This window comes from Ammospiza caudacuta, chromosome 1 (assembly GCF_027887145.1).
Source record: "Ammospiza caudacuta isolate bAmmCau1 chromosome 1, bAmmCau1.pri, whole genome shotgun sequence".
Classification (NCBI taxonomy): Eukaryota; Metazoa; Chordata; class Aves; order Passeriformes; family Passerellidae; genus Ammospiza; species Ammospiza caudacuta.
This window is the reverse complement of record NC_080593.1, coordinates 133,444,089-133,459,305: the sequence shown is the minus strand read 5'-3', so window position 1 is coordinate 133,459,305 and position 15,217 is coordinate 133,444,089. Positions and strand designations below refer to the sequence as shown.

Here is a 15,217-nt window from a genome sequence, read left to right as displayed (position 1 = left end):
TCTCACAGGCCACTTTTCAGCCACTCTTCCCCAAACCTGCAGCACTGCACAGGGTTATTGTGATCCAATGAAGGATCCAGCACTTGGCCTTACTGTATCTCAGACCACTGGCTCTGGCCCATCAATCATTCCTAAGTCCCATAGATAGAAGAGCTAGAACTGAAATTGACTGCTAGGAGTAGACAAGGGGATGCTTCTGCCCATGTCAGTCCTCCCTTTCTTGATCAAGATCTCATCTCCTTTGTTTACCTTGCAAAAATTGACAGCTCTTGGATGATAACCACATATCCCAAAAGCCTGAGGCCTCCCTTCCCTTTTCCACCTCTCTCTGCTGCTGATTCTCTGTACAGCCTCATTTCAGGGAATCTACAATTCTTTTAGCACTCTGACAGATTTATTGTTGTGCATAATGGTATTTTTTTATTATATTGCCTAAGTCACCTTGCTTGGACATAATTTGAAATCTATAGAGGAAAAAGTATAGACCTATGGCACAGCCCATGTCTGCAAGCTGAGATCTGAAGCCTGCTCCTGGACACTAGCCTAGTTTTGTTACTCTTATCTATTTGTTGGGGTTTTTTTGTTATTGTTGTTGTTATTATTCCTTTTCCCTAGCTTACTCATGAAATTGCAATTATTAATTTGCCTTATTAAGGTATTTGAGTGTTGAGCTATCAGTCTGCCCACAGAACTTTTGAACAAGTCAAGACTCTTCTGAAGTATCAGTTATACAGCAGTAACTCCAGAACAGTATTTTCATCAAGAAAAAGCTGGCTGCAAAAGGTATCCTGTTAAGCCTAAGTTCAGTCTAATTTACTCTAAGACTGATTTATCATGACCACACCATGGGAACAACAGTGCCACAGCAGCATCAGCATGTTCTTTTAAAGAGTCATTCCTACATGTTCCAAACCTTCCTTGCGAGTATCACTCAATAACAGTCACGATATTTTGTGGCTATAAACATGCACCAGAAGTCAATGGAACAAAGAAAGCAGATACCAAATTACTTGATGAGGTACCAGAGTAGTAATTATGGTTCTCTCTGACATTTAACACCGATGAAGGCACTGTATCAGAGACATACAAGGATTTATATAGACAGAAAACTAGAGTGTAAAGTGAGAACTTAAGCCAATAGTTACACTAATGCAACCCTTCATACAAACATTTTTGCTTCAGCACAGAGAAGTTACAAAAGACACTAGTTCATGGTGTTTTGGAGACTGTCCAAGCTAAATTTTAAAAGTTGCATCGGGTCTGAAATAAGCACCCCCAAAAGGAATACTATCAGCTTAACTATGTTATCTGCATAGATACAATAATACAAGCATAATTGATCAAACCTTCTCCTGAAGAATACTGTACAGCTCTCAGTATAGACTTGCTGCTTTGATAGATGTACAGGACAAAATCTACATTTCAAAGGGAGAGATTTTACTCACTTCTTGCTCTGGGAATATGGATGCCTTGTTGCACAAATACCTTTTCACTGCTGTCAGTTAAATAGATCATTTTGTCACCCTGCTTGTTTGGTGGGTGAGAATTAAATCAGGAACTACTTCTAACAACTCAGCTCATACAAACCCATGGAAGCCTGTATCCAATGTGCTGAGAGAGCTGGCTGATGTCATTTCAAAGCAAATCTCCATAAATTGGAAAGCCACAGAGATCAAGGATCCCCAATGACTGGAGGCAAAAATCCCCACTCATTCATATAGTTTCAGAAAAAGCCATAATAACACGGAGATCAGGGAGCCCATTTCTTACATTCAAGGATTTCCTGCATTTCAGCTTGCACACACTGCCTTTTGTCCTTTCACTAGGCACCACCAGAAAAGAGTCTGGCTCTGTTGCCTTTATTGCCCCCTTCAGTTGTTTATATACCTTGACAAGATCCCCTCTGACTTTTCTTCCCGGGCCTAAACAGTCCCAGCTCTCATCCTCTCCTGGTTATTTCTGTCCTCAATCCTATTATGCCCTGGCCTCTTGCTGGATACCCTCTAGCACATCCATGCCCTCTCCTAGTGGGAGCTCAGCACTGGACATGCCATTCAGATGTGTCTCCCTGGCCCAGGGTGGAGGTGCAACATCACCTCCCTCCTCCCTGCTGTTAACACCCTGCCTGCTGCAGCCCAGCAAGCTGTGAGTTTCTGAGCCAGCTCCTTCAACACTTACAGGTGCATCCCATAAAACTGTATGGTGCATTTCTTTAAGCTTTTCTTACCTTGAGACTTCTCATCCAAGGGTCAATCTTCATTGCTTTCACATTTCCCACATGTGCCAGGGGCCTGCAGTCCCAAAGGGTGGTCTTCCAGTAGACACCAAGGCAAAGACATGGAGTACCTCAGCCTTCTCCATGTCCTTTGTCACATGGATTCTGGTCCCCTCCACATCCCTTGCCAAGTTCAGCTGCAAGTGGCTTTACTTTGCCTTCCTTAACCCCATCCCCAGGCATCTGCACAGGGTCTCTGCCCCCTCATAGGACACCTGTACCAGCAGCTTTCCACAGATTTTCATGGTGGTGCATGGCAGGGCAATGATAGGCAGTGGGGTATGAGCTGACACAAGAAAGGTTCAGCTAAGATACAGAAAAACATCCCCCCCACAATGCACATTTCATGTGGGTTTTATCTCTGTCCTGCTCACCTACAGAGTTCCTGCATGTTGGTCAGGAAAGGCAGCAGTCAGCAGAGATGTGCAACACTGCTTGGATGTCACTGGATCAGCAATGCAAGCCAAGGCCCAGAGCAACTGCTGTACTAGAGCTAGCAGTGAGACACACATTGGACCTGCCACCTGCACAAGATGCTCAGACATTTGGATTTTCATTAACCTATAACATTAAAGAACAGACTGACAACTTTTAATAGGCCATTTTTTATTGAGAGTTAAGATCATGTTTCCCCACAGTGCGCAGAACGCACCATGAAAACAAAATACAGAAGATCACTTTAGTAAATACACACTGGTTAAGCAATGCTACCTTTTTTGGCAAAGTGCTGTATTTTGTCTGTTTTCAGCTTGTGTTAAACTATTAAAAATAAGAGCCACAGATTCTTCCATATCAAAAGGACTGCTACAAATAGAGAAGTGGCTCTGGAGAGAAGCTGCCATATATGCATAGACTGATGTACAGTATTAATCCCAACTGAAATGTCCCTTTTGAATCTTCAAGTTTGCTGTGTAGAAGGCACAGTTTAAAATGCAAATCTGTCCATTGACCAATACATATGAAAATACAATTTCGCAAGATTCATGAATATCAATCAGTATGAGACAGTGCAAGGCCTCCACTTTTACAAGAAAAAACACACACTTTAATACAATTCAAAAAACCATATAAAAAGCCACACAGCTCACTATTAAAACAGTAAACCAAAACAAATCTAAATGCCCAATAGCTCCAGGCACAAAACAGGGCTAGACCAACATAAATACGTAAAACAAATTAACAAAAAGCCATTGATGTAGTACTATCTCACACAATAATATGGTTCCAATATTACAAATTGAGAAGCACAGCTTTGTGCAACAAAATAGTTTATATCCTGAAAGATATAGGTTTTCATCACCAGAAAGTCATCTAGTAATGCAGTATAAAAAGATCAGTATCTCCCAATTCTAGGAGCAGTCTAAAGTTGCATTTACTTGCCTACTGAGAAGAACAGACCAAGGCTCTCATTTTAATGCCTGGGAGCCTTATACTCTCAACTCCACCTCCCCATTAGGAGTTAAGGGATTACTTACTCCTTCCAACACAGGGAGGTGGAGACTCCATCTTCCTTCATTGCACTTTAAGAAAATTAAAGCTGAAGGAAAGTAGTTACTTTTATATAAAGAAAAGTAATACAGGAAAGCAAAGAATTTTCCTGAGCTAGAAAGTTGGCACCAAGGATAAGGAAGTTTAAGCTAGACAAAAAGTTGGAGTGATAAAGGTAGGTAGATAATCTGAGGCAAGTAAGAGTACTTGTGAACAGATAAGAGACTGGTGAAATTACAGCTATTTGCAGATAAACCAAAGTATTTGGACCACATGAGAATTGTTGTATGGACATGGGCACATACTGCTAAAACAGCAGTAACAAAATATCTCTTTCGGAAAATTATGGTGTGACCAATTTTGTTTTCTTTCAGTGTCCATGTGAATTCAACTTGTCAAAAAAAAAAAATCACCAAACAACAAAACCCCAAAAACTAGCGTATCCAGGAAAGCACCTCTTGCTTTTGTACATTTAATTATTTTCAACATCCCTTTGTGACAATCCTAATTGCAGTGAAGCAGGACATCTGCAGCGAAACATAGGCTATGAATGCTGTTCCCTGTATGCTAAGTAGGTTCCACAACAATTTCAGCTGCAGAACACACAACAGTACCACTACATCAAGGTCAATTTGAATTGCTGGGGCTTTGCTTCAGTGAAATTGAAGCATCTGGCTGAATTTAAATACTTCTTAAGTCTGGAACAATTCACATTTATCGACCTTGTCTTATTTCAAGGACTCCTCACATGACTCCTTGTACCAATTTCTGTGTAAGGACTACTGGAAGACACAGCTGAGTGTAATGTTAACACTGTAATGCCCTAGGCACTAAACACGTGGGAAAACAGCAAATCACATTAAGCACTGGCAGAAAGGAAGATAAACTTACTTTTGGTTCCTCCCCCCTTCACTCACTGAAGATTTCTGCTTCCTTACGTCCATTCCCATTCAATCCACTTCCCAGACTGATCTAGCAGGGTCCAGCATACCACTGGCTACTGTATAACACAGCTTTTGTTAACAGGTGAACTTTACCTGTAGTTGTAGTTGGCACTGCCTGCCAACTCCCAAAACATCTTGCTCAGTGCTCTTAAGAAAACTACTTGATAGTTTTGAATGGCTTTTCTTTCCTGTTGGCCCGTGGAATTGCTATTAAGCCCTCCAGTGGGCTAGGAGAACAACCACAGCTGATTGATCAATTTTTATATACTGCTATCACTGTATTTAGCTCAGCATCCAATTCCCCCTACCTCACACTGCCCTTCATTTCCAGTCCCCATTAACTTGGATTTCATTTTCATAGAGAAAAGGAGAGAAAATTAGGAGAACTTTGAATAAAAGCTTCCTTCTAGCGACTTCTGAGCTACTCTCAATCTGTGAATATGAGACAATCTAATAGCAATTTGTAGCTCAGAAATAGCTGTCTATCAGTCTGACTTCTTTGAAGAGCAGTCAGCTACTGACAGGTCAAAAGAATGGTCAATCCACCATCTTTCTTCTTTAACTAGACTAGAGATTAAATGAGATAGGGTAGGGGAAATACATGCTTCAAAGACAGAAATAGTTAGAGAAACTCAAACTTTATCTGGTAAAGCCCAGTTCAGTTCTGTGTTGTGCATCTGCATGTTACCCAAGGGTTTACTTTTCTTCCCACTCCATGTGAGGTACTACATCTGTAACACTGGTGCCATATTGTACTGCAACAATGTTGGTGGGACATTTAACCCTCTTTCAATATCCATACCAAGTACCCAGCACACCTACACAGCCCCCACTAACACAAGTAAGTTCTAGGAATTTAGATGAGATGTCCTTCTTGAAACAGCTCAGCACAGCTATGTAATATCCACTGGCAGCTGTAGAAATTCCTTGTCAGAAAGTAATCATATATGCTGAATACAGACAGATACACAAGCTGTCAAGTACTGGTCATTAAAGCACATGGCTAACCTCAAATTTTCTAACTTCGTTTTGATTAATGCAAAATGTAACTGATTTCCATCTCAGTTAAATTTCTTTAAAATACCAACTAAGAACCCATCTATACATCAAAGTTTATAAAACAGCACACAAACTATCATACTGATAGGCTTCCAAGACATTGATATTTAACATCAACATTTAGACCTTGATGCAAGATGTTCGGAGATTTACGCGTCTTTTGAAAATTATGCAACACTAGTTATGATTGTGTTTGAGGGATTGACAATCAGCTTCAGATTGACCACACTTACCTACACATGAAAACAAAAGCAACCTAAGAAACAATTAGGCCATAGATTAAAACCACAAGAGCCGTCAGTAATTGAACTGACGCTGGCAAGGCTGGTGAATCAACAGTCCGTTGTGCTTGATTTGCCGAGAGTGGCAATCCCTGGCGAGGTTTTGGCGACGGAGACTGCTCCTGTTGAGACAGTGTCTTTCATTATGTTCTTTTATCCAGTGGGTAGGACGAAAGCTCTTGCTTTTTTCCAGAAAAGTTGAACTAGTAGCAAGAGCCGTGACATAGCAGTGAACACGCTGTCCTGTTTCATTTTGGGCCTCCTGTCTAGAAATGTAACAAGCAGGTATCAGTCACCACTGAGGAGCATTGGAAGGACAAGCAAAACAAAGGGGAGAACAGGGATATCAGCATCCAGCACTTCAAAAGGGAACCCTCATTCTACTGGACAGAGATTTGGGCTGAGGTAAGGTCAAGCCACTTACCCCACCGGTAAGTAACCTGTAGTGCTGCTAAATCACTTTCTGTGTGGGGGCCCCACAACAGCCTTAGGACTTTTGGCTCTTACTCTACTGTGCTCTTTCTTCCCCACACCACCTCCCTAAGCCCAAGATGCAATAGAGATCAGACATGTAGGGCAATGTGTGTCACACTGCTCCAGCTTTAGAAGACTTGAGAGTTTTCCATTAGGCAAAGTTTGGTTTAAAATCATCTTGAACACTGGTGGTTCAGCCTGAAAACAGAAGCACACTAACAAAAGTGCATTTCAATTGCCAGCCACACAAGTAAATCCAAACAAACAATGTTCATGCAGAGGAATGGAAAGGTAGACCAGTTGTGACACACATGAAAAATAACTCAGATTTTTCCTCAACCAGCCCCCTAAATGTCATGAGCAGTGAGTCAGCAGTTTTGGCAAACCCTTGCTTCATCATGCACTAGTGAAAAACAAACCAGCAGCCTATGCAAGCAGCAACTGAAAAAGGACTTCCCTACTTGACAGAACAATCACTGGCATTTCCTGAAACTTCCAAAGTAAAGTTAAAAATAGCCTAGCCCTTTTAAAAATAAAGCAAAACCCTCATCTGAGTGCTAGAACTGGTGTGAGACCAGTGGCAGCAGAGTTTCTTGCCTTCTCTCTCCCCACTCAGGGCCCAACAACCAGCTGTCAACTGGTCAGTGGTGCCCAGGAAAGATGGCTGCAAGACCAGGAACTTGCCCAGGCATGAGCAGGAGGTCTCTTGGGAAATCTGTCTGTCAACATTAGCATGACTTTGTCATATAAAGTCTCTTCTGGAAGAGCTTACCTAGCAATTATTGTATGATGTCTCTGCAGACATAAGTCAGGTCTGCTATGCCCATGGTACCCTTTGTAGCCTTACTCTGGGAGGCTGCAGGTGCTTGACATGAAGTAAACTCTTCTGCCTCCTCCCACTGCACACTGGAGGGAAATACTCCTTGTCATCAAGGGAATACTCCCTCCCTTCTACTTTTTTCTTATTTCAAATATCCCAATCTTGCTTTTGGATCCTTGGGTAGTTTGATATGAATGACTGAAGAGTAGAGACTGCAGAACAGTCATATGTGACATGCTGGTCTTCCCCTATTTTTCACGGGTTATTATCCTATACCTAGCACTTGAAATACCAAACAAAAAGTGAGTAACAAGCACAGATCAATTCACAGTGCCTTGTAAAGACATTCTTTGCAGATTACACCAGTTTAATTTACATGAGGGTACCTGCAAATATGGGACTACTATTTTCCTTGTGGAGCAATCCCTTAGTGCATCCAACAGTGCTGGAGGTGGAACTGCAAGTGAAGCCTTTCTAGGGAAAGCTATTACAGAGGCAGGAAGCCACACCACAGTTATTGCAATCTGTATTTCCTAAGTATACCCTTAACTAGCAAAAGGCAGCAACTGTTAATACAAACTGCTGTGGTTTTGTTATGGAAAAATATGATTAATCTGACAAATAGGGAAGTTTATACAACATCCTTTTGCTTTGAAAGGAATTTAAAATGAAAAAAGAGATTTCCTCCACAAAAGGAGAAAAACTGGTTTAAACTTGCTGGCTGAAAATACTTTAGCTTTTTTCCCCCCCTCTTATCAAATACTCTTCCAGCAATGCTTTGCAAACCAACACTTTATTTGTCATCAAAGTGACATTGGGATAGCAGAGGTGGTTTGAATGAGCTAAACATCCACAGGTTCTTCCAAAATGCAGCCTTTCAGTACCTTAGGTGCATTTGGTAGGCTGGCACTAGTGAGCTCCATGCACTGAGAGAACAGGGTTGATGAGACTCCATCACATTGTCAAAATGCAGTTTTAGAGGGGCTGTGTCTTAAGCCAGACCATCACTACATGCGCTTGCTGCTGTGCTTCCAGTGTCTACTTTGCCAGAAAGCAGAAGTGTCCTGCTCATCGTGCTACACAACCACAGCTCACAACAAACATTAAAGGCTTCAGACACCCAACCCAATCATTTCAGTAATTTTTCTGCACTTAGCATTTTGGCTTGTTAAAGCAGATGTAGTTAGGCTTGATCAAGTAATCATTTGGCACAAAGGTTAGTCCTAAAACCAGTATTGCTTTGGCAGACAAGGCTCTAGAGGAAGCAGTGTTGCTAGCAGCCTGATCAAACAAAAAGCACTGTTCCAAAACAGTAGTACTTACTGTGCCAGTGTGCCTTAAGCAGCTTTTCTTGGCCCTACAATATTAAATGGCCAACCATTAAACCACTAGAGACTTCATAACAGCTTTTGAAACTTACTCTAGTATTAGTGTAACCAATGTTCCCAAATTCTGCAGTCTACCTCAGCTTTAGACCTAAGTCTCACCCCAGTTATCACACAAAATATCCTGTACAAGAGCCTGGATCCTCTGATAAAGCAACAGCGCAGAGTTCAGTGTGAAGAAACTTAATTACACACCAGCTGAAGAGCACACCTCTAGCTTCCCCAGGCACTGAAGCAGCTTAACTGTGCTGTGTAACACAAGACAGGATTCTTCTCTGGCTGAATTTACATCAGGATCCCCAGGTCAAGTGACTGAAAAGTCAGTATCCAACTTTTGAGTGTTACTATTCACTGAAAATTGTATTTTCGATAAAGTGCTAGGGCATGTCCTGCAGCCTACAGCACTCTTGCAGATTCCTTCAGACTCTCATTTTAAAGGTGCTGTCTGTTCATAGTTTCCTCCAATTTAACTTAAACTAGACCCTGATGCTTAACATCATAAACTGTCCTCCCCAAATAATTATACAGATCCCACACCAAGATCAATAGTATCAGCACTATATTTCAACATTATACAGCAGTATGTAATTTCAAAGTCACCTGCTTCTTTGAGCTAAAAACTTAAATATGGCAAGGGGCTGATTGGACAAGTCAATAGGCATCTACCTACAGCAACTCAAGAGCTACACTAATTTCTTCCTAAATATCAAAGCTCAGTATACTGTGATTTTTTTTTTCTTTAGTACTACTGTTTCTAAACTTAAGAACTAGATGGTATGAAAAGTCAGTCTTTGTTACTAACTGGGATTCACAAAACACCCAATTATTTCAAACCCAATGAACACACGGGGACATAATGGCAAAGGAATCCTCTATTTGCATACAGCCATGTTCATTGTACTGGTACAGCTGCATACACCAACATCAAAGAATGGCAGGGCATGGCAAACATGCCTCTACAATAAACCCACACGGATAGATTTTCAGGACCCAAAAGCACTTATTTTGCTAAAAGTAGAAGGCTGCAGCACAGATTTTCACATTGAGGGGACTAAGTTTTGTGGAATCTTTCAGTTTACTTTTGCTCCACAAGCCACTTGTGTGCAAATTTAATCCTGTCCTTATCACTAGGTTGAGGAATGAAAAAAAAAAACATAGAAGCCTCTCACCAAAGCTACTTCCCTGTCAGGATCATTAAAGTTCTGTGTTTCATCTCACAAGGTGACCGAAAGAATATTGACTAGCAGTTATGAAAAACACACATAGCTGTGAAGGGGGCAAAGTGCTTTCATATCTACATTACTGGCTATACAGTTAACTGCCACCAGTCTATACAGGACTGGAACACACTCTGCAAGGGAGTAACAAGGCTCCATGAATATTCACTGCAGTGCCAAAATGCATACCCAGCTGTTTGCCAACACTGCCATCTTGTACAACACTTTTCTGAGCAGGCAGGCACCTGACCACTCTACACACCTTGTGCGGTATTCATGCTTTATTCACCGCCCCTGAAATAAGCTGGAAAATTCAGTATTAAGTGTCTAAGCTGATCAAGGAGAAACCAGATATTTTCAGCACCAGAACTCCTTGACAAGAGAATTCAGACATACCTGGGGCTACCTGGACTGTGAAACTCCTCATCCCCACATGCAGCCTCATTAAGGCTGTGACAGGTGTTGTGGACAGCATACACAGACATGCTGGGATGCTCTATCAGGAGGTTCTCCATGGGACTGGTCTCCACTTTGATAGTGGTTAATCCACCTGCAGTAAAACATGGGGGAGGGGTAATAAACCAGCTCTCCTCCATAGGACATGACTCAAACTGGATGAAGCAGGACTCGCTGGCCTCCGGCAAGTGTTCCAGGGGAGATGATAAACAAGAGAAGACGGGCGAGCTGTCCGTGGCCGATGCTTCAACGAGGTCTGCTTCCTCCATGGAGCAATTAGTGCAAGTGTCTGCTGCAGGGGACCAGTCATCAGTGGAGAGGAACCATGGATGTTGGTGATAGCAGAAGGTCAAAAACAACACAGTCGCACACAGCCAGAAACGGGATATGAAATAATAATAAAAAAAGAAAAATTTAAAAAAGAGCCCTGTTAGCACATACACAAATGTTTACTTTTTAAAAGCAGGGGAGGGGAAAAGGGAGCTCCCAGACAAGCCATGTTAGACATGTGAAACAACATTATCAGTAAAGCTATATAATTGCGAAATAAGTCAAATAGGTTTTATTTGTACAAGCGGTTCTGCTGAAGCCTGTGTCAGGCTTATAAACCTGACATCATTCTTCTCACCAATTTACACAACATGTAATATTTGTTTGGAAGACGCCCTACACTCTAATCCCACACTGGTTTTGCTGATATAGTTTCCCCAATATGCTGGTTTGTTCACATGGAAGTAAGACAAGCAAGAGCCAGAGCAAGACAAAGGCAGAACTCATGTCTGACAGACATCTTACCTATAAAGTCAACCAGAATCCACTCGTCATCTTCCTTCTCACTGAACTCTGGCTCTTGGCTGGACAAGCTATCAATCTCTCCCATGAGCATGTTATTTAACCTCTGGAACATTACTAAGGCAGGAACAAGACTTTGGCTGGTAGGTCTTTATATCCAAGGTTCAAGGCACAGCTCACACTACTAGCAGAGTGGCACAGACTTGAGATTAAAGTGCATAGATGCTTTATCAGCTTAGGTACAGGACATGCAAAAGCATGACTTGTAAACAGTTTACGTGAAACCTGGAAAAAATGATGACAAGCATCTTAATGACAAAACCACAGGTAACATCCCTAGGGAAACAAATTAGAAGCCCCTTGTTAGTGCAGTCTGAGGTACCAGTGAACATTTTTCCCTGAAGAGAGGCAGCTTCAGTGGCATCTGCCATCCCCTCCCAGCTAGATACAAACAAAAAACACAATCCTAAGTCTCTCCTGGGAGCTGAGTGCCTTTGTCTCACACCTCCTCCCCCAAAAAAGGTCTGTGTAGGTGTCAGTCCCCCCTTCTCCTAAGGGAGGAGGTGTATAGGACTCTTGTGTCTACACTCCCCCAGCTCCCTCCATGTCAGAGAGACACCAAGGGCAAGGGCAGGTTTTCTGCTCCAGACAACTCACCTCCCCTGCTGACACAGAGGAGCCCCTGTGAGCGCTCCCAGGGAAGCCCAAAGCAGGGCTTCTTCTCTGTTCCACCCTGACTGCAAGTTAACACAGTAGCAAGGCACATCCTGTCTTCAGGTTCAAAGTACACCACAGAGTTACCAGCGAGATCATGTTCACAGCAACCACCCAACTAGTCAGGTATCCTAAGTCGAAGGAACATGGACAAGTATTGGATGTGTTTAACTAAACCTAGTGCTTATTTCTCAATTCACTCCCCTAAATCTACATGTAGTTGGTCACTGTAAGCCTGACCTCTGCATTTGGCAGTGAATATGAAAAATCCCATTAGTACCAAGAAACTGAATGTTTAAACACCCCAGAACTGCCTTTGATATTTATGTATGAACCAATAAATAGAAGCCATTAAAGCAGGTAAAAAAGCAAAAACCATGAGGAAAAATATTCACCAACTTAACAAGTTATTTTTGCCCATAGCAAAATTTGAATCATCACAGCAGAATTATTACTGATTAAATACCTATTTGATTATTAAATAGGAAAGAATATATCCATGTAAGACAGTATGAGTGCCTGCATTCAGAAAGGAAGCAAGACACATGACAGTGGACAAACCTAGATACTAAAAGATACAACTCATGAAGAATATTACTTATATATAGACCATTATACCTTGCTTTACCCTAGAACTCTAAGGCCACACCAAAGAGCTGTTTGGCCTCCTGTGTCATCTTACTCCAGGAAACCAGACCCCATCACCCACTTGTTCAAGGGAAGGACAAGCACTTGCTCCACGCAGCACTGCTCCTGTACACATTTATGCAGCTTCCTCCTTGTTCAGACAGCACAGGAGGAGAGGAGCAGAATTTAAAGTAGTCTTCAGGAGCAATATGAAAAGCTACAGTGAAACTCAAGAAGTTATGCTCAAGAGAAATGACTGACTGCAGGAAAACACAAGACTAGAAACAACAGGCTCAGCTGCAATAGTGATACAGGTCTATTTTTAAGGACCACACATGAAAATAAAACATTAGGTCTCTCCTAAAGAGAGCTACAAAAATTATCAGAAGTCAAAAGAAAATCAACAAAACTTTAAAAATGGTAAATCTTAATAGAGGGAAAGAAAAAATTACAACAGTAGTCAATTATGTGAAGAAAGAGGCAAACATTTACTGTCTTCTATACCCAGAGCAAGCAGAAGTGGCTTTAATTGCAGTAAAGTTCAACTTTCAGTGGTTACTAGCAGGAAACACATTTAACCATTAAGGTCTCTAAGCCCTGGATGGGTTACCTAAGGAAATGCCAAATGCCTACAGTGTTCCCAAGTACCTTCTTGAGAAGGTTTGAATGCTTCAGTTATAGGCAGAGCTTACTATGGATAAGGAAATGAATTCTAAGTGGAAGTTTAAGTCTGTAGTTTTCCAGTCACCTTCCACATCCTTCCCTAACTCTCTCCTGGCACCAGGCCTATGAAAAAATGAGTTTATTTTTTCTTTAGGCTAACTAGTAAGCCATTGTGTGGCTGCTGATCAGCACTGGCTTTCCCTGTACTCCCACACACGTGTGTTGTCTCTTTACTACATCAAGCCTGGAGGTACCTTCAGGCAGAGGCTGCCTTTTTGTTCTGTGCAGAGTGGAGCAAGATGAGAGCTCACACTCCCCTAGTAAGGCTCCCAAGGCATCACAGCAACGTAAAATAATTACCCTCTAACAAGTTAAGAGAGAGATCCCTGTTCCTGAGAATGTGAGCTAAACAAACCTCAGCTTTTGACCCACAAATGACTTTCTGTAGATCAAAAGCAGTTTGTCCCATTTTTCCCTTCCCCCACCCCAAGGAGGATCCAAAAAAACATCTGAATCATTTTGTCCTGGTTTCATCTCCAGCTGGGCTTAAAACCACGGCACATTTAGAAAGTGGTTGATGCTTTGACATCCTTTTGGACAAGCGCCTTTAAAAAGGCCACGCTCGTGTGCTATTGTGCAAGCCAGGCAGCACAAGAGAAGTCAGGCTGCTATCAAGGGCCATCGTCCGGGGAGGAAAAAAGGACAGAGACCGAGAGAGGCTTTCGGGTTCTTAGTCAGGAGCTGTCAGCGGCAGGAAAACACAAGCCTGGGAACAACTGACTCAGCGACAGTAATGATTAAGAGGCTGTTACAGATAACACACCGAATGAATGTCAACAATACAGTATCGCTGCAATTAAAAAAGTTTTTTTTTTTTCCTTTTTTATGGGTTTTTGTTTGTTTCTAACCTAGCAAAGGAGATGAGGTATGCGCTAAGCAAAAAGAAAACACAACCAAAGAAGCCACCCCCCAGTCGGTCCCAGAGCAGCCCCGAGCCGGAGCCAGCCGCCGATGCCCCGCGCCCCCCGCTCGCAGCCCCGCGGCCGCCGCCAGGAGGCTCCACACGGCCGGGCCAGCGGCGCGGGCTGACCCGGCACAGCCGCGGCGGCTGCGCACCTTCCCGGCCCCGCTTCGAGGCTGCCCGGGAGGCGGGCGGCCGAGACCGCCGGCTGCTCCACAGCCGGGAAACCGCCAAAAGCCCCCGGCCCCGGCGCCGCCCCAGCGGAGAGAAGCCGGGATGGGCGCACGGGAAAACGGGGGCTCCGCCGCTGCTGCTCTCCACCGCTCAGACGGCGGGAGCCCATCCCACCCGGGCCACCGGCAGCGCGCCCGGTGCCCGCAGCCCTCCGCGCACCGAACTCACCGCCACCTCACCGCCCCTGCCCCGCCGCCTCCGCGGAGCCCTTTGTTGTCAGGGCCCGGCGCAGCTGACGGACCGGCCGCCGGCCACGCCCCCCCGCCCCTCCACCAATGGGCGCCGCCGCCGCCTGTCGCTAACGCACGTGACGGGCGGGCGGGCAGCGCAGGGGGCGGGGCCCGGCGGCTCCGCCCCGCCCCTCGCCCCGCCCCCGCGGACTGGGGCGGATCGGGCGGGCCGGAGCGGGGCCGTGGCGGCGTCACCGGACCCTGGACCGGGACAGCTCCGCCATACCGGGCTGCCCGCAGCCCCCCTACAACCTGGCCTTGAGCGCTCCCAGGGATGGGGCAGCCACAGCTCCTCTGGGAAACCTGTTCCAGTGCCTCACCACCCTCACCGTGGAAAACTTCATGGTCTCCCTGGAGCCTTCTCACGGCTAAACAATCCCAACTCTCTCGGGGATTGCCTCTTCTTCACAGGAGAGGTGATCCAGCCCTCCACTCATCTTGGTGTCACTCCTCTGAACTTGCTCCAACAGGTCACAGAATCACAGAACAGGTGAGGTTGGAAGGGAGCACCGAGGGTCATCCGGTCCCGTCTCCCTGCTCAGGCAGCGCCATCCCAGAGCACATGGCACAGGATTGTGTGCAGAGAGTTCCTGATAT

At 44.1% G+C, this 15,217-nt stretch overlaps 1 protein-coding gene across 3 annotated transcripts; it reads right to left on the bottom strand.

Moving 5' to 3' along the window:
• Positions 1 to 2,878: 2,878 nt before the first annotated feature.
• TP53INP1 (tumor protein p53 inducible nuclear protein 1) lies at positions 2,879 to 14,611 on the bottom strand. Of its 3 annotated transcripts, none has more exons than XM_058813251.1 (4): positions 14,559 to 14,611; positions 11,195 to 11,476; positions 10,340 to 10,691; positions 2,879 to 6,313 (listed from the first exon to the last, which is right to left on the bottom strand). In XM_058813251.1, exons 2-4 carry the CDS (start codon positions 11,304 to 11,306, stop codon positions 6,064 to 6,066), a joined length of 714 nt encoding a protein of 237 aa, XP_058669234.1. In that variant the 5' UTR covers positions 11,307 to 11,476; positions 14,559 to 14,611; the 3' UTR covers positions 2,879 to 6,063. The 3 variants fall into 3 exon arrangements, with proteins under 3 accessions (XP_058669234.1, XP_058669243.1, XP_058669252.1); XM_058813269.1 differs by lacking the exon at positions 14,559 to 14,611 and adding an exon at positions 8,665 to 8,698 and having other exon boundaries at positions 6,059 to 6,313; positions 10,340 to 10,688; positions 11,195 to 14,390; XM_058813260.1 differs by lacking the exon at positions 14,559 to 14,611 and having other exon boundaries at positions 10,340 to 10,688; positions 11,195 to 14,390.
• Positions 14,612 to 15,217: the final 606 nt, after the last annotated feature.